The sequence below is a fragment of the Serinus canaria genome, chromosome 18, assembly GCF_022539315.1.
Source record: "Serinus canaria isolate serCan28SL12 chromosome 18, serCan2020, whole genome shotgun sequence".
Taxonomy (NCBI): Eukaryota; Metazoa; Chordata; class Aves; order Passeriformes; family Fringillidae; genus Serinus; species Serinus canaria.
Genome location: NC_066331.1, coordinates 5737491 through 5764263, shown reverse-complemented (window position 1 = coordinate 5764263; position 26773 = coordinate 5737491). Strand labels below are relative to the sequence as shown.

Sequence of the window (26773 nt, the reverse complement as noted above, 5' to 3'; positions counted from 1 at the left end):
GGTTAATTTTCATGCATTCCCAGGAAACAGACAACAGAGGCCTGTGGTTACGTCCGAGATGTTTTTGCAGTGTCTCCAAAATGGACTTTTTATTTTGCTGAGTTTTACACCTCCCTCACCCCTCAGTTTCCAGCAGAGCTCCTCCTCTCTGCACTCTGTGGAAAGGAGAGTGAGATCAAGTTTAAGACTTGCAGTGGGTGAAATCAGGGCAGATGTGGCACAACAATGGGCTTAAGCACATGCCTAAAGTTAAGCTCTTGCCTAGAATGCCTGAAGGTTGATCATATTAAAGTAATTCTTGACAATTAAAATCATATGCTCATGTTCTACTGAATCAAGGCACTTCTGCAAGTTATTTTACAGAAAGTCTGCAGGTACTGAAATGACTGCTGATTTTCAGTAAAATAGCCAGGTATTTTGCAATCACTGCTAGAGTTAATTTACATGACCCCAACTGCAATTTTATTTCCAATCTATCAATAGCCTTAAGCAGCAACATGATGATACAAAGTGAATAAAGGCAGAATGCATGTCCTTACTTTATTACATCAATCATCTCAAAAATTACCTGTTTACCCCTGTGCTAGCGTCCTCTGCCAAGAGCAATCTGTAAAACTGTACAGCACAGCCTGAAAACCACTCGAGGTTGGCCCCTCCTCATGACTGATGGAAGCCAGACATTAACTCCACTCCACTTCCATGAAATCACATTAAGATGTAAGCTAAATTAGACTGCAGGCATGCTTTGAAGTGTGCCAATAGTCACAGGCTTGAAACCAAGTCCACAGATCATGCCAGCACAGACAGGAGGAGGATTTGTGCTAATTCTCTCAGTCGGGAGTTTGTAACTTTTTGAGAACTACCAATCTTTGAAAATCACTACAACATGCTGATGTACAGCCTTTTATCCATTCAGAAATTAGGCTCTTTCCACCATGTGTATCTGCATTAGTTTGGAGCGTACACACAAGGAGAAGATGCTGTTCATACCCCACAGCCCCTTTATTTTCACTTGAGGATGTTTACTCCGTAAACAATCCCTACTGATTTCCATGTCCAGGAGAAATGTAAGGGCTTTCAGCAGGAAGTCAGGCAATCAGTGTATTTGAAGTAGGAGGATTAACATTCTGTACTATTTAGTGCAGTTAGATTAATTCTTGGCTGGGACATTTTTCCCCTCTTCACCACAGGCCCATACAGAGCCCGCTCTCTTTCATATGCCAGCCCAAATCCAGAGTTAAGCCTGTCTAAAGCAATGATTTCAAACAAACCTTTCATCAGTTCTTCCCCCAGATCATATTTAAGGAAATAATAAAATTACAGTGCATTAAGCCTGAGAAATATTCCTATTCCCTTTTTGGTTTTACAGCCATAATGAGCCCTAGCTTTTCCTTTTACATGTGCTAAATAGTTTGAGAAACTAGCTAGGCCACTAAAATTGCCATCCCTCGTACCTCAGTGTTTAGGATTGTGTTCACATAGCTGGAATTATACTACTTTTCAGATCCTTCCTTACAAAAAACTCACTGAACATTTCATGGCAAAAACAAATCATGGCACAAAACAGTGATGTGACGTCAATCCAAATACTCAACTCCAAATGTAACAGAAAGCCTAAAAGCTCTTCTATTTTAATGCTTGGGATTTTGCCTACTGACAAGGTTTGTGGAAGTAACAAAAAAGTTTACATTACACATGAATATTCAGTAAAGACTAGGCAATAAAAGATACTCTATGATGATGCTTTCAGGAAAAGAAATACATGTAAAATAGATTGTTTTCTAAACCAGATAAGTTTTTTCTAGATGCCCTTTTGAAAGACAAATACAAATGTACTGCAGCGTGTGCAATAATACTCAAATAATTTTAAATACCTTTGGAGGGTTTTATAGAATTTGACTTTTTTAAACAAAATGTACAAAATCCACAGGAATTCTGTAGAATGTTTATGTTGATAGCATTTTTTATATTTTTGTAGAAATCTATAGAGAAATTGTTAAAAGTCTGTGCAGCATCTTGGCAACAGAAGCAGCTCTTATCTTCGAGTTTCTTTTCATAAACCTGGAGCCAGCTCTGCTCTGTTACAACACGTAGAGTGTAGTTTCATAGCCTGCATCCAGGTTGTGTTTGGGAGTCAGCAGCTGAGCTGAAGTTCCATGATGTTGCAGTGCTATTACTGTCCAAGAACTGTACCCACATAAAACACCCCTGCCCCCCTCCACCCAAAGCTCAGCCCCTGTCCATGGTGAAGTAGTTGCATGGCTCTCCAGCTCATTCAAGCACACCAGCACTTTACTACTGTGGATTTACTGTATGCAGTTGGGAGGAGGATATTTTGTAATTGCCAGTCTGACACAATGGGGGAAAAGAGACTGCAGATATGTCTGGAAAAATGTAAATTCTGTTCTTGCAGCACCTCGCACATAGAAGTGATTTTTCAAAACTTGGTTAGAGGTTTGTACTGTAGATATTTTAGAGAAGGACAAAGAACACTGTTTGTGACTTCTGTGGATTGCACTCAGCATTAGGTATATTCAAGGAGAAAATAAAAAATGAGGAAAAAAAAAAGCATTACACTGTAAATTAGGCTCTGCCCAGTCTCCCCTTTTCTGCCTCTTTGGCTATAATAACCCATGTACACTATTACACAAGGTGAGTAGAGTAGGTGCAGTACCATAGCAATGTCCATAACAACCTAGTATATTTGACAGAACTTTGTAATTAATAGTTAATATATTGTTATACTGTATCAGGTATATAGGCCAGAACAAGGTCTTTTCGTCGGGGCAACAAAAGGTGGTACTCATGGGGAAAATTTGATTTGGATTTGAAAATTGGAAAAGGGGTAAAAAGGATAGGATTTTTTTTTTTTAAGAAAAAAAAAGAAGAAAAAAGGTGTAAATCTTTACAACTGACAAAAACAAATGTGTCCTATTAAAAGCTTTTGAAAAGAAAAACTACAGTGCATTTCCCTTTTTTTGTTGTTGTTGCTGATGATAATCTGTATCACTCCAGGCAGTCAAGTCTTTGGTCATGTTTTAATTGTGAACAGTTGGAGAAGGTATCAGATAGCAGCAGCGGCCAGGAGGCTGGAAGGAAGACTGGGAAATGATGGCCCTTTGTGGAGCAGTTTAATGGGTCTGCAAGCAAATCTGGCCCTGGACACTGCCCAGGGTGTGCAAAATGACCAGCAAGATGATCAGCTGTGCCCTTGTGGATCCCTCTGCCCGGGCAGGAACAGCCCTGCGCAAGGCTTGAGGATGTTGGGACTGCAGCAGAGAGAGCTGCAGGAAATGGGGAGAAAAGACTGAGGAGAAGGGACAGATCTGGTTTGTCTGTGAAGAGGAAGATGCTGGACTTTTCCACTCATTCACATCTTAGGGATTTCCAGCCTGAAATCCAGCAGCGTCTCCTGCTGTCATTTAACTCCTTGCAAAGCAGGAGTTGGTGGGCATGGCACTGCCTGGGGGCTGAAGGGCAGCAGGGGCTCAGAGCTCAGGTACTGCTTAGGTATCACCAGAAACATTTCATAGAATGGTTTGAGTTGGGAGGGACCTTAAAGCTTATCCAGTCCCACCCCCTGCCATGGGCAATGACATCCTCCGCTATCCCAGGCTGCTCCAAGCCCTGTCTAACCTAGCCTTGGACACTTCCAGGGACGGGGCAGACACAGCTTCTCTGGGTAACCTGTGCCAGGGCCTCCCCACCCTCATAAGGAAGAACTTCTCCCTACTGTCTAATCTAAACCTGCCTTCCTTCTGTTTGAAGCCATTCCCCCTTTTGTCCTGATGTTACAGGACCTTGTTAAAAGGCTCTTCAGAGGTTTTTAGGGAATGACCTGTGTGGCTCCTAACATGAAATCTCCTCTCCCCTGAGGAGCAGCCACTGGGGAGCAGGAAGGAACCAGACGCTGGGCATTCTGCAACCCTGCTCCTCGCTGCCTAGAATGATCTGATTTCTCTGCAGCTGCAGAGACCCTAAATTGAAATCCAGACCAGTTTTGCTGTTTGGACAATGTTTTGATAAAGTAATCTCTCAGTAGAAAACAGCAGGAACCATACTAGTCCTTAAACAGAGGGAAAATGTGGATCTGTTCAAAATCCTGTGCAAATCCACTCCAGGTGAGCTCTGAGATATGTCTGTGCTGTCCAGGCTGCAGGGCCAACCACACCAGGCTGGAACCACTGAAATGCCTTCCCAGCCCCTCTGGTTCTGGAGGATCCACAGGGCATTAAGGAATGCTGGGCTGAGCCAAGGAAGCAGAGCCTCTTACAGGCTCAAGCACTTCACTCCCCTCTCTGCTCTCAGGTGAGTTCAGTTCCTTATGGGCAACAAGAAATCACTCCCTTTCCAACATTGGGGTTCAGAGGAGCTTGTGAGAGGGCTTGTTTCTCTTCTCTGTTTCGTGAGTGTTCCTGTATGAAACTCTCCTGCTGAGTTTTGCTGTGGTTTTTCAAAGGCTCCAACCCAGGCTGGCTGCTTATGGGTGTGCTCTCAATTTCCTGAGCTTGGGCATGGCCCTTTGTAATTCCTTTTATTGAGTAATTGGGATGACACATGAAACGAGGTTGTTTTCTATGTAATGGTAACTATAACTAGGGAAGCAGCAGTTTGAACTTAATTTATTTCTTGGTTCAGACAGGTGACCATGTCCTGCTTCAGCAGAGCAGTGTCCCACTGTGTGTTCACCACATCCCTCACCCAGAGCTCTGCTAAGCCCTTCAAGATGAGAAATAGGAAAGGCTAGTTTGTACCTTCTGTATTTCAGGCGTTCCAGAGATACAAACTGAGACACAGAAACATGCTTAAAATGTGACCTGCACTAGAATCCCCCCAAAACAAAGTAGGAAAAAACAATTTAAAGAGATGGCTCCCCTTATCACCACCAGCATCATGTAAGGGACCCGCTGTGACCAGCTGACAGAAGTGAGTATCCTGCAGATCAGAGACTTCAGGCCAGAGAAGTTCTGGGGGAACCAAACCCCTCTGCCCGTAGGCGGGCGAGCGCCTAGTGCCGGCGATGTCCCCCAGGCAGGGCGGCAGCGCCGGGCGCGCTCCAAGCGCGGCGTTCTGCTCCCACCTAGTGGGCGTAGGGCGAGGGGTCGGGCGAGTTGCCCCCCGTACCGCGGCTGGGACTGTCTGTTACCGGGGAGAAGGCTCAGCAGGACCTTCTGCCCTTCTGCCGCCGGTCAGGGGCTGTGTTCCTGGCTCGATGCTGCAGAGACAGCGCAGGATCGATGTGTCTGCGTTTGGCATCACAGAACCGTTCAGGTTGGAAAAGCCCTCTAGCATTACTGACTTAACCTGACACTGTCAATGCAACCACTAAACCATGTCCCCAGGTGCCACATCTACTTGTTTTTCAGATGCCTCCAGGGATGGCGACTCCACCACTTCTCCTGTTCCAGTGCCTTAGCACCCTTTCAGTGTTGATATCATACATAAGATCTAATCTAAACCTCCCTGGCACAAGTTGAGGCCATTTCCTCATTCTTTCGCTTGTTACCAGGAGAAGGACCCCAACCAGGCTGCACCCTCCTGTCAGGGAGCTGTAGAGAGTGACCCCAGAATTTAAGGTGTGGCCTCACCAGCACTCAGTACAGGGGTATAGTCGCTGTCATGATTCTGTATAGTCGCTGCCATGATTCTGCTGGCCACTCTATTGCTCACACAATAGATAGGCTCAGGTTTTACCTTCTTGGCCAAATAGTTTCTTATTCTGAGGAGATTTTCAGTCACTGAATTCATAAAAATGCCAATTATGGGAAGAGGAGAGGCAGGATTTCTCTCACTGTGGCAGAGTCCCATGTGCTCGGCACTGTGCAAACTGCTGAAAGCCACCATGCCCCCCGCATCCATCAGCACTGCTGCTCCCGGGCTGCTTGTGCAAAACCCAGGGAAACAACGACCCACGCTGGGGCTCTCTGGCTTCTCAGAGGCTGTGGCAGCACCCGAGAAATATGCTTTGCATCTTTTTAAACACATGTACAGCACAGTGCAGGGTCCCCTACGGGGCTGTGCACTCACAGCAGCTCCCATCCATCCCCAGCCAGTGAGCTCTGGAGGGCTGTTTGACCTCTGCTCGGCCCAGGGTGGCAGGAGGGGGAGGATCGGTCCAGCCCTGCGCCATGGCACAGCTCTTGGGGTTTGGCCGGGCTCGGGTGAGTGCCTGTCACTAGATGGCAATGCCACGAAGGGGGAAGTCCCGCCGGCACATTTGTGAGCACGAGCTCAGGCTGCGCATGAGCTCTCCGAAACTTGCAGTTCCTGTTTGCTTTGGTGCGGTCATCAGCGAAAGCCTCGCTGGCATTTTCACAACTGAGGGATCTTAAGCTGGATCTTAAATTGGTTTTCATATGTTGTATTCAATGCTTAGCTACATTTAAAACACACTATTTTTAATCCTGCAACATACTCTGGTGTTTTCCAATGCTGCTTGAGTCCCTGGATGACATAATTGGCAAGTTTTCAGAGGTCATAAATAGATTATCTTTCCATATCTATTAAATACTTTAAATAATGCAGCCAGAGACCCCGACAGCTCCAGCTGGGAACTGGAAAGGATGGTTAAACCACTTCATTGCTTACTGTGCTAACAGTTATTTTGTGGAAACAGAAAGCAGAATACAGCTGTTTTAGGGAAAACCAGGAAGAAGTGAGCATAAGAGTCATTCTACAAAGTATATGAGGTAGATAGCATGTGCCATGCTAGCACCTGCAAAGGCAGCACAGAACTGCACTGCCACATGCCACCAGCTCAGTGTGGCTAAGGGCTGGTGACAACTCCATGTTTGTTCAAACAAAGCAGGACCAGCTGTTTGCATTTATCCAACCACTGTGTGCCCATTTTTTGGTGAAATCCCGAACAGCGTCAGCCCATTAAACATAGGAGGAGTTTGTGGGGTGGCCAAGTTAGCAGGGGAGAGGATAAGCTGTGACAATTGTGTCAAGGGCTAAAGTAGGATAGAAGTAGGCTCCAGAAGGCCCAAGTGCTGTTTGTCTGTGGCTGTTTGTCCATCATTCTGAGCTCCACCTGCAGCCAAGCCATTCACAGGCCAGGGTGTGTTACACCTGCCATGGCTTCTGCCAACCTCTAAAGGCACCTGAAAGCATGTCTGTGGGATTATCTAGCAGGTGAGAGAGATGCCCAGAGCATTTAGAATTCAGCTATTCACAGCTGGAGCAGCTCCACGATCATTTAGGGGTGATCTTGGCAGTACTCAGCATGTCTAAATTCTCCTGCTCATTGCTCTCAGTATGAAGTGCAGGAGCACTCATGGAATGGGGCAGGTTGGTATTACACACAGTGTCCTGGAGGAGTCATACAAGCACCATTTTCTCCTTTGACAAAGACTTGATGAATTATGTGGACCCCACCTCACCCTGCAGTATGAATGGCCTTATATAGTGCAGCTACAGGCCAAATGGAGTGTGGACCCAAGTTCCCTGTGCTGGCTTCCCAGGGAACTGCCACCTCTGTACTTCCAGTCAGGGAATCTTGCCTTCCACTCCTACAAAGCCATGTAGCCAATATGTGCCTCAAAGTAGTGGAGTGAGTAAAAACTGGGGCTGCAAATTCCCAGCCCACTACCTCATCTGTTTTATCATGGGATTTCTAAACTGCTCATTGCATGTTCCAGAAACAAGGAAATTAAATCCTTTAATACAAGAAGGGAGATGCACATATTTGCAACAGCACCGAGAAGAAGAAAGCCCAAATCTGCTGCTACTCATTCAATGTTAACTCTAAGCAGAGTTTGTTACAAGCTTCCATCTTATGTCTGTTAAAACAAGGTGTCTCCCCCTTTTTTATGAATTAAATGTATAGGGCCTTGCTGTAAATGCACCCTCTTTGGCAGGCATTTTTTTTCTTACCATCTGTAAAATGTGACACCTCTGTGGGTCTTGGAAAGGAAGCTGAGCCTCTGCTGTTCCAAGCAGAGAAAGAAGGTGATATTTATAGTCAACTAACCCTAAACATGTGACTTTCAGAGCTGCACATGCTCAAGACATCCCCAGCCGTCAACTCTGAATGTACTTCTTTATACAGATCTCTTCAGGAGTTGACCACACTTCATCCTGCTGTTAATGCTTTGAGAATTGGCATGAGGTGTGACATGGAAAGCAGCCTGCCTTGTACCTGGCACTGTGCTTACACAAACAGCTTCTCCCTCACGTTACCTCCTGTCCTGCCCCAGTCAATCTCTCCAGTTGATATCCAGGTGCTCCTGCATGGCCTGGGTGTGCCTAGAGGTGTTTCCTGATTGCTCTGGCTTGACCTGCTCAAGGTGTTAGTAGGTGAAAAGTCCCTTACTGTGCATCTGGCATGAAAAAGAAGATTCAAATGCATTATTGCTGAATGGATCCTGATCAGATCTTGCCATTCCCTGGAAAGAGAATAAATGTCTGGTTAGAGGCGGTTGGTTCATGACTCCCTGACGTTTGCACCAAAGGTGCCATTTCATTTTCCTGCAGGGCCAGCCTGCATTTGAGAGGACATCACAGGAGTAATGACACATTCTAGGTATCTCCATCTCCATTCCCACCATTAAAAGGAAGCAGGACCAAAGTGAGCTGCCCATGATAGTGCTTCAGGCTCTGCTTTGCACCAGTGTCAGCAGAATCCTTTACCATGGCCCTTCCCAGGAGCTTTTAAGCTTCCCCCTCCATCCTGTCTGTCTGAGAAGTAATATTTCCTTAATTTCTGCCTTTGATTTTTCCCTCTCTGCTTGTCTGCTTTGCCAGACAGTGCATGGAAGTCAGCACAAAGCCAGTGCAAGTCACAGTGTCTACTGTGAGGTCCAGGCTGCCCGATGGCTCCTCACAAGCTCAGGAGGAATGCAGGGGGAGCCAGCACCCCCTAATTCAGGACCCTCCTCTATGGATACAGTAGAAAAACTATGAGGTTCAACAGGACCACCGAAGTCAATAATTTAATAAGGAATTAATTCACATGTCAAGTGGACTGTGCTGCTCATTGATAGAGTAAACCTCTCCCTTCCTGTACACACAGCCTACAGTAGCTGTTTGTGATGTGCCTCTCTACCTGAGGCATCTCATAATATCAGAGGTGGTCTTAATTTTAAGCACATTCTCAAACTGCACCCAATCCTGCTCCCTGCTGCAAGAAACCCAGTGGTGAATGTCAGGAGACATTAAATTCTCAGCACTTCTCTCAGAGCAGCTTCTCTCAGAGATTTTTGTAGGAGAGGAGATTTAAAGAGCCATAAAGGAGTAACTCCCAGCTATTTCTGAGTTTTCTTACAACTTTTATTGCAGTGCAATTCTACTGAACAAAAGTTTTGCAGTAAGACTTGCAAGGCTAACCCACTGTGTCCTCAGAAGATCTCATTCACCCTCCTAGGTCTTCTCTAGTGTTTCCTCCAGAGGGTTGCAATGTGACTGTGTTGATTAGCCTGGCTCAGTCTGACATTTCAGATCTTGTAGGCAATCACCTGAGAACCTTATCTTGGGCAAGAGCTTATCTTCCACACTAATGAGAACAGCACACCTTTAGCCAGGTTATAGTAAATGTCTAAAGCAAATTCTTAGCAGTGGTCATGGCTTTCTCTGATTGTACTTTGGGTTGTCACCAGTCCCAGCATCTCTGTAAAAGATTAGCAGAATGTTTTTTCTTTAGGGATGACATATTTTTGGGACACAGCAGCACTGCCCTTCTCTGAGGTACTGGAACAGGTTGCCCAGAGGAGCAGAAGATGGATGCTCCATCCCTGGAAGTGTTCAAGACCAGGAGCCCTGAGCAGCCTGATCAAGTGGGTAGCATCCCTGCCCATGGTAGGATGTTGGAACTAGATGAGCTTTATGCTCCCTTCCAACTCAAACCATTCTGTGATTCTCTGATTCTCCAACTTATGATTCTATTCTACTCCTTTTTGTTCTGGTGAACATTTTTGACCACATCCTTCTACCTGAGAGTTCCACATGTTACAGAAAGGAAAGAAACTCAGATTCTTAAAATATTGACGTAGATTTGTGGCAGCAGGGTTACTTTGTGAGAGATGAAGTTAATGGAACCAGATGCTGCAGCAAGTGGGTAAACAAGAAGCAAGTGTTGTAAGGTCAATAATACTGTAGAAGTCCCAATAAAGAAGAAAGTAAACAGTGCTTCTGCATCACAGGGAGGTGAAATGCAGATTGTGTCCAAGGTGCTACACTACAAAACCTATTAGTTACATATAATAATGAAAATATATTGACTGAAGGCTTTTGAAAATGCATCCATGCCACGGGTTTAATCACATGTCTACAGCAGAAGCAATCAGCATCAAGAAAGAGGCTGTAGGTGAATAGAGAAGTGATGCGATGCTCACTTAAGTCTTGCTGGGGAAATCACACTCCACAGCACTCCAAAGGGGAGACAAGAAAGCTCTCCATGATGTCAACATTAGTCTGAGTGGTCTGGATAGATGGACATAGTGAGCCCAAAGCCAGCAAGTGGCCCAGCTTTGTGCACTCCTCAGCACACACTTTGTTTGAATTATAGAATGATGTGGGCTGAAAAGGGCCTTAAATTCATGTTGTTCCAACTCTCTGCCATGAGCAGAGATGCCACTCACTAGACCAGGCTGCTCAGGGCCCTGTCCAACCTGGCCTCGAACACTTCCAGGCATGGGAGTTTCCACAGCTTCTTCTTGACATGTGGGTACCACCAAAGCCCCCCTCCATGATCAGGGATGTGGCTGTCCCAGTAAGTCACACTGAGCTGGGATGTCACCCATGGTGTGAGGTGCCCGGGCTCAGGAGGAGAGCAACTGCAGCCCCGCATCGGAGCCAGCCCCGCCAGCGCCCAGAACAGACCTCGGCTTGCCTGCCGGGCTCCTCCCGCCGCCTGCGGGGAGGGTGGGATGGGGCGCGCCGGCCCCACCGCCCCCGCCCCCGGCCCCGACCCGCCCAGCCGGGAAAGAACCGGCTCCTACCTCCGCCCGGTGCCTGCTGTGCGCCGGCAGAAGCTCCGCGCCCCTGCCGCGGCCATGGAGGCTTTCTGCGGGTCCCGCTTCTGGGTAAGCTTCTCCTTCCCCTTCCCGGGACAGCGCCGTGCCCGCTCCGCCCGGGGCTTCCCGTCTGTGCCCCGGGCCGGGCCGGAGCGGGCACGGGGAGCCCGGTCCTGCGGCTGCTCAGGGGCTGAGTAGCGCCGTCCCTCGGTCGTGGGGCCGTCCCGGAGCCGGCCGTGCGGTGCCTCCGTTCGGGCAGGAGCAGCAGCTCCGTTCTGTTCGTCCTTCAGCATCTCCACGCCAGAATCAAGACCCCATCACAAAGCATCCCACGGGGGATGCAGCTTTCCCAGCATAGTCCGCCTCTGGACCTCACACTGATGAACCCGGGGCTGTTCGTTTCTGTTTTAGCGCGTATTCTGCTCTTCGGAGTTACTTCCATGACTGGCAAACTGCTCCCTGTTCAGTGCTTTTTACTGGTAGAAGAGGGGTGGGTTCGTGGCAGCCGACGGTGGTCACCAGCCCCAGAGGATTATGATGACTTCTGTCAGAACTCGGAGCCCTCAGCCCTTTGGAAAGGCTGATTGCAGAGGGCACTGGGTTTGTAAGCGCAAAAGTTTGGAAATTGCTGCCATGGTCTGCTCTGATGGGGTGAGTGTGTAAATCCTGTTAACTGGGTTTCCCCGAGGTACAGCGAGGTTTTTGCCTCTCTGCTGTGTAGGCAGACATTCAGACCATGAGAAGCCATGAGGATTTGAGCACATGTGCTGAATCTGGAACTGCCCCCCAGTGAATGAGTTTTTGTGTGTCCCTTTTTCTTACACCACTTTAGCTCAAGGAGGATTTCTTTTTCTAGTGAGGAACTGGAATGAAAAGGAATGTCTGAAGTTGCATCACTGCTGGAAAGCTACCACAGGACAGCACAGTTGGCTCTGAGCACTTCATGCTGAGTTCTATCCTCAGATAACTAACTACCTTTCAATATCTGTCATAATATTACTATTTAAAAGAGGAGTTTGGCTCCTTAGCCCCTTGGTTACATTTCTTTGTTTGTATTTCATTTCCAAGTGCTCTTCACTCTCTCTGCCACAACAGCTGGCAGATAAGCTTGCTCAGACAAGTGTTTTTGTGTATTATTTCTACCATCAACACTTCTAGAACAAGAGCAAGCACTAACAGATTGACCCTGCTCCCTGATCTATTGGCTGCCTCCAGAAGCAGGTCTTAGCTTCTCAAGGAAGGCTGGTAGAGCAGCAGCTCTTGTAACAGTTTATTGATATGTTAATGTAAGTAGCCAGACAGATTTCCTGGTTTGAAGTATGAAGTAAGTGTATCATTCTGTTCTTTATGCTGTAGTGTTACACTCCAGCACCAGCATGGTGCCCTCTGTGTTGCTCTCTGGGGTCTGTGCTCTCTGTGGACCTGTTTTTTCTTCCACAGGTGCTTGGGGTCAGAACAACCTTCCATCTGTTTAATTGCTTTAAACAACTCTGAGAAATTTAACACTGGGGCTCCATGACCAGCAGATTGAACTCAGTGGTTATGCTATTTTTTGGTAGTATTTTCTGTTAGCAGGAGTGTACACAGTGCACTGATTTTATAGGCTTTTTTAAGTGATGACCAGGTAGATGACAGTCACCTTGAAATTATTTGCTGTGCAAATATGTTGTTCTATAAGAAAATGAGATAGAGGCTTCTATCTGAAATCTGCCCCCAAAAGCTGGTGTTTCTGAGCACTGAGCTAATGAATGGTGTCCAGCTTTGCAGTTCAAAACAAGAACTTGATCAAATATGAACCAGTATTAATGTTCAGTTTTTCATTGGCTGATGAACTTAGACTCTTTATTTTTTGTCAAAGAAAATCTAAACATTTTTGGAAGCTGAATGTCATATTGGTGTCAGTTTTAAAACTGTTTAGAGTGAAAGGAAACACGCTGCTTCAGTTTAAGCAGTTATTTGTTTTGGAGTTTAAATCAACTACAATACACTTCTGTTAAAAGGGGATGAGAATAAAACCAAAATAGTTCAGAATTAGCTCATGAAAATGTTTATCTTTAAATATATCAGCTTAAACAGATTATTGATTTATGTTGGATTTTTTTGGCTTGTTGGAAGTTTTAAGGTTTCAACTCCTCACCCTGATTCAGGGTGGGGAATTTTGCTGGAAATTTTGCTGACTGCATTTTTTGTGGGGTTTTTTTTGCAGAGGCAAAATAATTTCCTGTTCAACCCATTTCAGAAATAAGAAATGAAAGGGAACGCTGTGGATCACATTAGAAATCTATAAAAGCTTTTTGGCTTCCAGCTACTGCTTTACCTGTTGAACATGGAATCAGCAAATTGCTAATACAAATGTAGGTTATTTATATATCAAAGAGGAACAACTGGAATATTATGTTTTTATAATGCATTATGAACAATCTCTTTATCTGAACACTTGGAATCACACTGTCTATTTCAGCTGTCAGTATCTCCTAGGAGTGTTCCCATGCTAAATGCCTTTGGGGAGAAGATGAATGTGATAGCACATACCCACACAAGCTAGGCCTTAGGTGTGTTCTTCACCAGTGACCATAATTACCTCGTATTTATTGTGTCACATATTTGCTGTGTGATAGTAAGAGTGCTAAATAGGTGTGCCAATTAACGTGATCCACAATGTCTGTTTTGAGAAGCAGAGCTGGTAAATTGACCCTTTTTTGTTGCTTGTGTCCTCCACTGTAGTAAAACAGGAGCAGCTTCTTTTGAGTGGGGAGCAAAGTGATCTCCTGGGTAGTGTTTGCTACACAAGTGTTTCAGCCTAGTGATTAAAGAGCACAAATTTGGAAAAAAGGGAATTCTGTTCCAGTGGAGAGAAATCTTGTCTTTCTGCAGCTCAGCCTCTCTGGGTACAAAATGGCACAGTGGCTGCTGTGAGATTAAAACATCGAGTGCTCAGCCCTGGTGTTGAGTAATGTTGGGATGAGGGGCAAATAAAGGCCTTGGTCTGCAGACAGGCAAAGTGCCTGGGCTTTAGCCTGTAGTTTGTATTTTGGGCGGTGTGTTCTTTTTAACAGCATAAGTGGGAAAGGAAAGAACACGTGATAGAACATTTCAAAGGAGAGGCCACAATTTCTCAGTTCCTTTTGGTACTGCTCAGCTGACAGCTCAATTTCCTTGCTGTCCCTGTGTCTTGGTACCCTGAAAGATGTCTTGTTTTTCCGCAGCCCATGGGGAGTGCTGGCTCCATCTTCCTCCAGAAGCTCTTGAGTAATCCAGCAGGAAATTGCAGCAACTCTCAAGAGTAAACAATACTTCAGTCTTGGCTTTGTGATAGTCCCATACAAAGCACCCCTTTAACCTTTAGGTTTGTGGGTATTCCTTCACCTTGAGTCATTCTGTCAATTTTTGGTAGATTTGGTCTAAAAGTTATGCTGCTCTCTGACCCAGCAGAGCAGGAAAATGGATTTCCAAAGTGCCACCAGTTTCCCTTCTGCATAACTTCTTCTTTTGCTGCATCATGTTTAATTTATTTGCAGTTGAAGATGACTCAGGATAGCTGTAGTAAGGCAGAAATATTTCTTTCAAGGAACATGACAAATAGTATACACTTGTAGCATGTGTACAAGTCTATTTAAACCCCCCTCGTAATTTATGTGGTTTGGCCCTAAATTAATAATAAAACATTTAATTTTAACAATTCCATTATATTTTCAGCTAAATCAGTTCCAGCAGAGGATGAGCGAAGCAGAAGGTGATAGGAGATGACTGCCAAGGAAGGATCCTGCAGTTGGGCAGTATGATCCAGACTGGCTATTGTTTATATTTTAACTTCCCATTCTGCCACCCTGTGCAAAACACAAAATGTTCCTTGTTTATAGATTTTTAAACATGATATAGATCTCTATATAATCTTCACTAACTGCATCCAACTTCAGCTGAATCTCACTCCTGTAAATCTCTTCTCAAATAACTGCATGAGGTACCTGTGTTCTTTCTCATGTTAGGTGGGAGATCAAACTAGTTGACCTTAATAGTCCCTTCAGACATCACATCTATGAAGTTATGCTCTGTCAAAAGAGCAGCTAGGTTGGCAATATCCTGAACTTAAAATCAATTAAGTTCTCAAGCTCCTACTCTCTAAGATTTTCAGATTTTTGACATGAGTTGAATGGAAGCTGCTGCTAATTGATTTGGGTCAGAGAATCTCAACGTCAGGAGCAAGATAAATATAAATATTTAGCATTGGATTTGGAGTATTAACCAGGACCTAATACCATTCATCTGTGTGTAAATGGCAAGACTGTATAGTCAAATAGCCTGGATTTGACATTCTTTGGGAAAGAAAAAGTATGGATGTAAGAGCTGTGAGCAAAACGTGATACCACTGAAAGCTGCCAGTGTCACGTGAGTCCTTTGGTGACATTGTCAATCAATGAAACCATCAGCTTTCAACACAACTGTTCCTCCCTGGACCATTTTAGCTTATGGGACAGAGCTGGTAGCTGTGATGTTTGGGACTTTGGAATGCTATACAGTTTGCCTCCTGAAAAGAAATTTTATGGGAACTAAATCCAAGTCACCTGAGGAGTCCCATAAAATGTAGCTAAAATTTAAATGCTGTACTTTGGAATAGAAATATAAAGGCCCATTTTGAGATGGGCCTGACATACCTGGTGGGTAAATTGCTGTGTCATGGCAGAGATAATCCTTTCCTTTCAATGTGTGCAAATTTGTAAGGTACTAAAATAAGGAGACTATTAGTGTTCAAATTTAATTTTTTTAATTTAAAAAAAATTCTTTTCAAAAACATATTAAATGAGGTCTTTGATTTTTCTCAGTAAGCTCATGCTTGTTTTGTCTCCTGATCTGCCATTGATTGTGACAGGCCATTATCCACTTGCAAATTCCTTGGCTAAGCTTGTGGAGAGCAGGGTGGCCCTGAGACAGATCTTCCTGGGAATGTGCCCAGGCTTTTGAACAACCAACAGCCCTGATTGCATGCTGGGCCTGTGTGAGTTGGCATCTTGTTCCTGTGCTAATCTCATGGCAGTGTGAGAGGTGAAGTCAATGCAATAAAATTTAGGTAATTTACAGTAATGTCACATTCCAGTGTCATAAAGCCCTGAATTAGAGCAGAATGAAAAATGAAGGAGATGGAGAAGAGAAACTGTTTCATAGGAGTTGTTTCAAAAGTCAAAAGTCAGTTTCAGAATTAATAATTTCTTTTTTCTCTCTGAAACAGAGAATGCATTTGACATTTTTGCAATTAAAGGAAAAAAAATCTCTCCTCTTCCCCCCAGTTAAATGATTTTTATTCTAAATTATATTTCAATTGCTCTCAGAGCAGCACTGATAGCAATTTTTCTGTAACAATCCTTTTAATTAGTACACATCAGCCCAACAGGATGGTGTAGCTTAAAATGGCATTACAGTGGGACTGTGTCATTCACAGCTGTTTTTGCTTTTCCTGTCTCTTTAACTGAGCTACATTTATGATGATCCTTAAATTAACTGAATTCCTTTAACTGAAAGGAGATGGGATGGCTTAAATCAAGGATATTCCCTGGCAGTCATTATCACAGTGGTCTGCAACAGCACACCCCTCTCCTTTATTGGTGCTTGCAAAATGCCATAGGATCAGTGATGCCAGTATCAGGAAGTTTTCTCTCCCACAGTATATAGCCATGGTCAATTTTAAAAACAGTTGGAAACTTCCTTGTGTAAGAACAATCCTGTTTCATTTTCTTCTGAATGCTGCTTTTGATTCTAGAGCATTTTTACCTGTATGATTGCACCACGCCCTCCCCTCCACAAGGAAAAAATGTCCCTCTGTCTGAGCAAGAGGACTGAATGTTACTGAAACAGCTGAATTAGATGGATTTTACTTTTACTTTAGGTGTATGTTGTCTTAGATCCATATATATAGTGTGGTCTCCTTCACTGTCTCCCTGAGGCTACACGTGCTTTTCTGAAACAAAAGCCCATTACCTGGCTCCCATGGCTGTGGGGAATGTGAACCTGCCTTTTTTCATTCTGTCTTATTTTTGTTCCTGATAGCAAAGAAGCTCTGAACTTCTAATCCTAAAACCCCAAAACTGAAAAGAGAATAAAAAAGGAAATTACTGTCTAGTTCTGCTGTCTAGTCCTCAAGTACATGGTGTGGTTGGTAGCATTTGTATCATAAAACTTCACCTTGAGCAAAAACCTGTGACAAGTTACTCCACAATCATAAACTAACTCCTATAGGCTCTGGCCTTCTGCCAGGCCTATTTGAGCCCTTAAAATAAGCCACTAAAGATCCTTTTATTGCTAGAAAAGAAAGTTTAGCTTCCTGCTCAGTGTCCTTCACTTATGTAGAGAACTGGTGCAGTGTGCTTTGTACAAGAGAAGGATACCATTTCTGGTTGTCAGCTGTGTGGTTCATGCAGAACTGGAAGTGCTTATGTCCCTCAACCCTGCCTTCTTTCTGAGCAGTGTTGCTGCAGTGAAGAATGTTGTTACCTCTTGCCCTTATCAGGTGGGGGAAAGGTTGTTCTGTAATCATGAGAAGGAATTGAGTTGTGCAGCAGCCACTCAAAATTAATGAAGCATCCAACTCCTTGTGTAAGGGTGAAGCTGTTCCTTTGCAAATGTAAACAGGTGATGGTGCTCTGAAAAGCCCATTTGAAACTGGCACTCTTCTGGAGGCCTGGAGCTGTACTTGCTGGCATTTATGCTCTAAAATGATTATTAGAGTTGGTCCTAAAGAATTTATTAACAGGGACCTAGCAGAGGAGATGGACCACAGGTAGAAATGGGAGGTGAGACATGGAGAGGCTGAGGTGAAGTTTGTACTTTAGCTAAGACTGAGCCCTGGTAGTTCTTAGTGTTGCAGTTCAGATCCACTCTCATTCCTGTAAGGAGGCAATGTGGTAGAGCCAAGAGAAAGACATCCTTCTTATTTCTTCCCTTTCCTTTTGATTTTTTTTTCCTTTATTTTTTTTCCCCAGGCTGTGCAAGTAGAAGTCCTGGCAGGGTATTGACCAGACATAAGGGCAGAAGGGCAGGAAGATCTGCTTTGCATTTTAATTCCCACTAACGCGTGTTAATGTACTACAGGGAGGCATTGTTGCTTTCAGTTATTCCCTTCCCTGTCTTCCACACTGGATGTGTACCTTCCTGGCCAGCTTTCCAGTTTGACTGTTAATCTTCCATAACATGCAAACTAGCAATGACTGACATGGAATCACTGATAGGATTTGTGTTAGCCTTGGGTAAGGTGTGAGTGACTTCAGCCCAATGGCCTTTACCTTCCAGCAGATAAAGTTTGGGTATGTGTTTCCTGTGCTTTTCACCAGTCTTTTGGAGCTGTAGAAATTTAGAGAGAAGCATGTATTAATGGATCCATTTAAAGGAGAGAACTGCTTGACACTGCAGAGATGCTGTAAGTCTTCCCCAGGGTTTGGATTCTCTCTGTTACTGTTTGAGGAACCTTACTGCAGCATCAGTGATGCTTCAAGATTTTAGCTGTTATATTTTTCAGATCCTGTAATGCATTAGTATATAATTCTGAACTCTGTATAGGGTGTGAATAAGCTCTCTTCACATTTTGGTCAGACAAAACAATCCTTCCAGGCCTGAGATCCAAGGGCGCCCTCCGCCTCAGCCCCTGAAAAGTAAAAACAAAAGTGAATGGGGGGAAAAAGGGGGGTGTTGGCAGTGCAAACTGGGGGAATGTGACTTCATTAGCTGCAGCTGCTATTGGAGGATTAACCCCTGATAGGCAGATAAACCAAACTTATAATTTTCTCAAGAACTTGTGACCCTGGTCCATCTTGAGTGTGGCCTCTGCAAGGCTCCTGCACTGCCCAAGGTGCACCTGTTGAAGGCCTTTAATAAATACCTACTTTATTCTATTAACTCTATCTAGCCTCTGTTCTAGGTAGCCACTCCATGGCATCATCAGTAATTATTTTTACTGCTGGGTAAAGCCAGTGTGAGGCAGCTTTATTTTAAGCTTCTGTAATAGAGTAGGAGTTGATTTAGACTTAAACTCAAGACCAAAACTCCAGATGGTCTTTTTCAGCAGGCTTTTTTAACATCATCTGGGGGTTTTGGGAAAGACACAGACAGGAATTTCCCTGTCTCTGTTTTGCAGCCGAGTTCTAGACTCTATTTGTCCTTTAAATGCTGTAATGGATTACGTGCAGGAAGCCCAAGATATGTGGCACTGAACTTTTATTTATTTTAAAGGCATTATCAGTTTCAAGGATGGCTTTTTCAATAGCAATTTTCTTTTCCAGAAGGGAGAACCTAATAGAAAGTATGAAGTATTAGAGCAGATTTAATGCTGCTCAGAGCCTCCCCTGTTGAATACCTTCCCGTAATTAAAGATCATGTATTTAAAACTAGTCATTTAAATGCATGTCCTACCACCCAGGTTGCCCTTAATACAAGAATTCTGTTTATCTAAAGACAGACTGGAGTGAAGGGTGTGAGTGAAAGCTGTGGCAAGGGCCCCTGTCAATGATATCCTTAACTGATCAGGAGAAAGCCCCACTAATTTGTAATTTTTAAACTCCAAGAGACCCCTTTTCTTCTGTGAAGCTGTTACAAGCATCTCTAATCTTTTCTCATGGGTCTTCCCATTGTATTTTAGTACTAGAGGATTAAGTAAATCGTGTGCCCAGGGAGTTCAGTGATTTCTGCAGTACTGTGTCTCACCAGCAGAGCCTCCAGCATCCGAGCATCCTGCATCCAAGGGAATGCTGCTGCATTTGGCAGTCAGGAGAAGCCACAGAGCACAGGGAGTCTGGATTAGTAACAGGTCACAGGTTGTTGTCCTCAGCACTTGCTTTGGGTCAGTGGGATGACAGCAGTGCTGACTGACTGAGATGGATATGCTGGCTCTTGTGGTTTCCTTGGAATGAGTTTTGTGGAGAAATTTCTGTTTCCCAACATTTGCTGCTGAGTACCACCCCTTGTGAGGGGGAAGTGCCTGCTGCTGGGTCACACAACCCTGGTTCACAGAGCTGTCTACAGAGCCTTTCAGGGCAGAGCTGTGATGTCCAGAGAAAGGTGAGCAGCTCTCAGGAAAGCACAGAGCCACGAGCCAAGGAACAGGGCAGCTCTCAAACATCAGTGTTAGACCTCTTTCAGCAGCAAATGGAAGGAAAACCCTCACACCCAGACAGTCCAAGGTGGTTGTTTTCACCCTCAACCCGAACAGGACGCAAGAAACATTACAATTTGCTCTGTTTGCCAGGACAGAATTCAGAAGGACAAAGCCAGAATAAAGGCAGAGCCTTGAGGGCAGGATGCCAAGAGCTGGTGTCTCCCTTCAGCCGTTGCTTCTTGTGTTTGTTCTCCAGGGTGGAGTTCATAGCTTTACTGCTGCATTGAATATGTAACAAAGTTGGCTTGCTCAGGAGAGATTGTATTGAGCCTTTGTGTCATATTCTGACTCAAAATGAGTTGTTTAGGTTAGAGTGCATGTTGGAATACACACTGTCTGTGAGGTGATTTATAAAGCCATTAAGTGGAACTTCCAGCTCCATGAAGACAGATCCTGCTTGATAAAAAACACAACTTGAAGACTCCCTGATTTAAAAGTAATAATATTAATTCATTGTAGAGTCCCTGTTACATGAAACATACATGGTTTAACCCCAGCCACTTCACTAACCCTTTCCACTTCCTGCTGGGATAGGAGAAGATTTAGAAAAAAAGTAAATCCCATGGGTTGAGAAAAGAACAGTTTAATAATTGAAATAAATAACAAATATAATAATCACATAATTGTAATGCAAAGAGAGAAACAGAACAATGTATCAGCTACCAGGGAGAAAATAAATAAAAGTATATTTAAAAAACTAAATACTTGAGAACTCTGTCTCAGGACACGTAGCAACATTAATCCACTCCAGTCTGGTCTCAGGGAGAGCAAGTTACTAGAATGGAATTCAATTACTTACGTACTTTAGGCACGGGGTCTTCTAGTAGGGACCCCTCTCCTACTCAGGGTGACAACAGTCTGCTCTCAGAGCAGAAGCAGATCCTTACAGAAGGACATCTTTTACAGGAAAGCTTACTTTTCTGATCCAGGATAGAATTAGACCTGGAAAAACATCACCAAGAAGCCAGTAGTCAGTCCTGTTGTCTTGGCCATAGGTCTCTCCTTCAGCCCACGTCCCTGTTCCCATGTGCTGTGAAGCAGTAGGTTCTTAGGTTCTTGTTGGCCATCACATGGATACTGCTTCTGTAGTTTCACATAATTTTGGAAAGGTTCCACTTTTATTCTCAGGGATAATTCTACTGAATCTCAAAAATCTCACTTTTTTTTCTTTTTTTTCTTTTTTTTCTTTTTTTTTATTTTTTTTTTTTTTTTCTTTTTTATTTTTTCCTTTTTACTTTTTTCATTTTTTCCTTTTTTCCTTTTTTCCTTTTTATCTTTTTTTACTTTTTTACTTTTTTACTTTTTTCTTTTTTCTTTTTTTTCTTTTTTTCTTTTTTTCTTTTTTCTTTTTTCTTTTTTTTTTTTTTTCTTTTTTTTTTTTTTTATTTTTTTTTTCTTTTTTCTTTTTTTTTTCTTTTTTCTTTTTTCTTTTTTTTTTTTTTCTTTTTTCTTTTTTCTTTTTTTTTTTCTTTTATTTTTTATTTTTTTTTTTTTTCTTTTTTCTTTTTTTTTTTTTCTTTTTTCTTTTATTTTTTTTTTCTTTTTTTGTTTTTTTTTTTTCCTTTTTCCTTTTTTTTCTGGTTTTCTTTTTTCTTTTTTTCTTTTCTTTTCTGTTTGCTTGTTCTTTTCTTGTCTGTTCTTTGTTTTTCTTGTGTTTTACTTTTTTTGTCTTGTTTTTTGCTTTTTTACTTTTTTTTATTCTTTTATTGTTTTTTCTGTTTTTTTTTTTCTTTTTCTTTTTTTGTCAGTTTGTTTCTGTTGTATTTTGTGAGTTGTTCTGGATTGTTGATGTTTTCTTGGTATATCTGAGGGATTTTTCTTTCTCTTTTCTTTCTTTTCTCTTTCTCTTTCTTCTTTCTCTTTTCTTTCTTTTCTTTTCTCTTTTTCTTTTTCTTTTTCTTTTTCTTTTTCTTTTTTCTTTTTTCTTTTTCTTTTTCTTCTTTTCTTTTTCTTCTTTTTCTTTTTTTTTTTCTTTTTCTTCTTTTCTTTTTTTTTTCTTTTCTTCTTTTCTTTTTTTTTTCTTTTTCTTCTTTTCTTTTTTTTTTCTTTTTCTTTTTCTTCTTTTCTTTTTTTTTTCTTTTTTTGACAGAATTTTTGTTTTCTGGCCCAGCCTCATTTTTCATGTTCAGGAGTGCAAACCCTTTGCCTTGTTTAAATAAGAGTAAATGAAACCCTTCCAATGGCTTGGCAGCCCTGCAGTCTGTGTCTTGGACACAATAGGCAGCTTGTGTTCAGTTCAAAAGTTAATGGACATCTGGGGCAGTTTCTAGGCTGCTGTCAGACAGAAAGCTATCCGTGACATTTTGGTCCTATAGGAAAGGTTTAAATTAAAAAGCAGGGGGAAGGTCCTGTGAATATCTTTTCCCTTAAGCAGAGTCTTTGTTTTATTCTGAGCTTCAGTTATTGCTATTCTTCGTCTGCTTTCCTTTTCTAGGACTTTTTCTAATAAGCAAAAGGAACACAGTTGCAAACATGCTCAAGACATTGCTAAACCACATGTAATTTAAAGAGGAAATTAGTATTTTGTTGAATAAATGAGACTACATAAGCTCCTACTTGGGAGCTAAAGAGCTCAAAGCTTCTACAGGGCATCTCCTGCCCCAGGCAGGGTAGCTGCTAGAGGAGCCTATTATTTTAGAGATGCTGAAATGTTTTGATGATGAGCCAAAAGATGGGTGCTCTTTAAATGTTTTCATCCATTCTGGTGCCAGAGATCTGTTTGCTGGAGGTAAACACAAAACTAGTTTGAATGTGGGGCTGGAGTTTTGTTTTGTTTTGATCTTGTGTTTGAATTGCTGTGTGATTGCCCCTGTGTTGTTGATTTGTGGCTGAAGGTTCCTGAGGTCTGGACAAACCTGTTGAGGAAATTTGGGCTGTTTTTATTCTGCTGACCCATGCTGGATGCCTGACTGCCTCCAAAAAAAGCCATTTCTTGGCTGGAGAGGCACCAGCTGTGCAAAGGGTGCAGTTCAGTTGTGGAGCTGGAGGATTTGTGCCAGCCTTCACCATTGCCAAAGCTGCAGCACTGAATGACAAATGTGTCACAGTTCAGCCAAACTGTGCTGCACCCAGCCAAGGCTTTGTAGTCTCATTACATTTAACAAGCTCGTTCATGTGTTTGTGGACAGGTTCAGAGATGCCTTCTGACAAATCATCAAGGAAATGGAAAGATTCTCTGCTGATTGTGCTCTTCAGTTCTCCTAAAATCAACCACTACTTTCAGCATTCAGTCTCTTTTGTGTTGGCAAACAAAAGCAGGACTGGAAATACTTTGAGAAATTGATTTTCAGAGCAGTCTGTCACAAGGGATGAGAATTGGCTCCGTGTAACTGAAACACTTCAGAGAGCTCACACCCAGAAATGATTAAGTAAATTGTTGTAGTGCAGAGATAAGATATATTTGAACCAGGGATATCTTAGTTTATCATAATCTTGTTAATGACAGTACAGCAAAGTCATTTTACATTCCCCACAAGTAGGTATTTATCTACCACGTGTAAGGTGTCACATCAGATAGCAAAATCCACATTGTGAATTTCCAGGAGGTTTGATTAAAACCAAATTCCCCTTCACTGTACTGAAAGTTCTGTTTTAGTCTGAACTTGTGTAACTGTGTTTGCATGCAGTGCATTCAGATCTTTAGGTACAAGTGCATATGTGGCTTGTGGTGTTCAGGATCACAGCTGCAAAGCATTACTTGAAATGTTTCCAAGAAAACCTGATTCCTACCTGCATGTTCAGTACATTCCTTTTGCCTTTGTTTAGAATAGGGAAGTAATTAAAGTTGGAAGCATATGAGTAAGAAGGACAAAGTGTTAGTCATAAATGGAGGGAATTTTCCCAGGTCAGCATAAGATTGGTCTAAATCTGATCATTTTGTCCGGTCCTGGACAAGACATTCTTGGTGGATGAGTTCTCAGATGGAGAATTTTTCCTCAAGAGCTTTATTTAGCAGAGGCACTCCAGGCTGGGAATGCCTGTGGAACATGGTGTTGTCAGCACCTGTAACTAAGCCTCGGCAAAGACAAAATCAAAAGGGGATTGTCTAATATAAAATGTATGTCCAGCTCTGAAATACAGTAGGGCAGAAATCTTTCTTTTAGATTTTGCCCTCTTTATAGCTGTAAATACCTAGTCCTTTCACTAGAGGAGATTAACCCAAAGGGTTGGGGTAAGTATTTTGGGAAAGCTCTTACTCAGGCCATGTGCTAACTCCATCAGGATCTGAATACAACTTCATTCAAGCAGATATGCCAATTGGCAGCACTTCTTCCTCTCTGTTAAGAAATGTGTCTCGTCCTATTTCCAGGATTCCAACCTTACAATACACACGGATAACCCAGACCTAACTCCATGTTTCCAGAACACCATCCTGGCTTGGATCCCCAGCATTTACCTCTGGAGTGCCTTACCTTTTTACCTTCTCTACCTGAAGCACAACAAGCGAGGGTACATCGTGCTGTCCATGCTGAGCAGGTTCAAGACGGTGAGAGCTCTTTGCAGTGCCCCACAGACCACACAGACTTCATTTTTATTAGTTCAGCATCCAAGGAAGTGCTGCAGTAGGGTTTAAACTCATTTCCCTCTGATTTATCGTATTGAAGAGCTTGCTCATAGGAACAGCTTGCATACAGATCTCTGAGGAAGGAAATCCATTCTAGGAGTCCACCTCTCTCAGTAGAGGGAAGAATTGATTGCCCTACCTTGAACAGTCCCCCTTTGTGAGCCAAAACTGTGCTGCTTCACCCTTAAGTAATGTTTAAACCACTGAAAGCTGCAGAGCAAAGATGTTAAAGTAGGTCTAGTGGGAATTGTATCTCTTTTGTGCAATTACTTTCATGAGAAGGGTTTTTTCAAGCCACTCTTCCCACGAAATAGCAACATGATTTCATCTGCACCTTGTGCTTAAAGGTTTTCTGGTGTCAGCAGCCCCTCAGGTCTGCGTGTGTGTTTGGGTCTAATAAAAGCAAGAAAGTTGCTTTCCATAGGTGTTTAAATAACTTGGGTTATTTCTGGAGAGAAACACCAGGCTTCTGCTTCAGGGCATGCCTGCCTTTACTCTGGATGCTGCCTGTGTTTCCAGTCAAAACTAAATAGGGGAAGAAATCCAGGCAAATTCAACAATCTTTCTACTGGTTGTGATTGGAAATCCCTCAGAAAACAGTGGAGATGAGATCCTTGGATTGAGTGCAGTGGGACAGTTCATCAGATTGCAGCTGATCAATGCTATGATTGTGTTTACACAGGTTTGTTTTGCTGGGAATCTGGGAATCAGAGTGGGTTGGTTTTTTTTTAGCTCTCTGACCATCCCTGTAGAGGAGTTTACCAAATGTCGTTTCTGTTTGCCTCCTCTCAGCTGTTTGGTGTCATGCTGTGGTGTGTGAGCTGGGCAGATCTCTTCTACTCCTTCCACGAGCTCCTGCAAAACAGAACTCCTCCACCAGTGTATTTTGTAACTCCACTAGTCGTTGGCATCACTGTGGTTTGTAGCAGTTTCCGTTCACTATGACCAGTATGAATAACTTTTTCTTAGATGAAGGATGAAGAGCCCCTGTGCCTTCATTGTCTTATCTGAACCTCTTTTGACTGCATTATCAGTATTTGTATCACTGAATCAAATTTTTCTACTGAAAAGGCTGGATTACAAATCTCTCTCTCAAGTAGATTCAGCTTTGTAAATTAAAATATTTGTAAGGGAGAGATTGTTCTGCCTTCCAGCCTGCTTTCACCTGTTTATCCAGGCTTGTGATCCAGGACTGGAGAGAATTTGAGTAGGACTTTGCCTAAATAGAGAGATACAATAGAGCATGGTTTTTGCATTGTTTAGTATTGGACTTTGTAAAGCTGTGTTTGTTATCTGGTGCTTGTTCCTCCATTAAGCAAAACAAGTTGGCTTTGGCTAGGATGATAAACAGGCTTGTGGCTGTTCTATGAAAAATAAAGCAGTAAAATTTGCCCATTAAGTTTTTTAATTCCCTTGGTTAATTTTTTTAAAAAATATCATTTTCTAGACAAGTCATTATGGTCTGTCTGGATTGGAGAAATGGCAGCTCCTACATTTGTTTAAAATATTTTTAGCTAACATTTAATTGTTCCCAGCCCTACGTGCAAAGGTTTAAAAATTGAATTCTGAAGTTGAGGCTCTGAAAACACCAAAGCAAATTATTTCAGTGTTATTTGCTCCTCTCCTTACATGATGGAGGTCTTGCCATTGATTTCTGTGAAGTCATGATGGGGCTTATTTCAGAAAGGTCCTGCTGTTCTGCTGTCCTTCCAGTCAGTGGTGGCTCTAAGAACTGCCAACTGAGAGTGCAAAGAAGGGTAGCACTGGGATGGGGTTGTCTTCATGTGTTCCTGTATTTACTTTTACAGCTCTTAGCCACACTGCTGACCCAGTACGAAAGGCTGAGGGGAATCCAGTCCTCTGGAGTGCTCATTATCTTCTGGTTTTTGTCTGTGCTTTGTGCCGTGGGGCCCTTCCGCTCAAAGATCATGACTACAACAGCACAGGTAACAAGCTATCCTTTCTAGCACTCGGAGAATAGGAAATGTAGCATCCACATCTGTGTGAAAAGAATGAATCACCCCAGTTTGGAGTCAGATCTGAGCCCAGGTTTTGCCAGAGAGACAGAGAGAGAGGAGTTTGGTTCTGTTGTTTTGACTTAGACTTGTGTAACTAGAAGGG

General features: G+C 43.0%; 1 protein-coding gene across 3 annotated transcripts in view; it reads left to right on the top strand.

Annotated features, from left to right (window-relative positions):
* The first annotated feature begins 10898 nt into the window (after positions 1-10898).
* ABCC3 (ATP binding cassette subfamily C member 3) overlaps positions 10899-26773 on the top strand; it is a 47952-nt gene continuing 32077 nt past the window's right edge. For all 3 annotated transcript variants that reach the window (XR_007779038.1, XM_030232656.2, XM_050981357.1), the window contains exons 1-4: positions 10899-11021; positions 24398-24574; positions 25445-25570; positions 26461-26598. Coding sequence is in view for 2 of the 3 variants with exons in the window: in XM_030232656.2 (XP_030088516.2) it covers positions 10992-11021; positions 24398-24574; positions 25445-25570; positions 26461-26598 (471 nt within the window). In the remaining variant the exon portion in view is untranslated. The remainder of the gene's footprint in view (positions 11022-24397; positions 24575-25444; positions 25571-26460; positions 26599-26773) is intronic.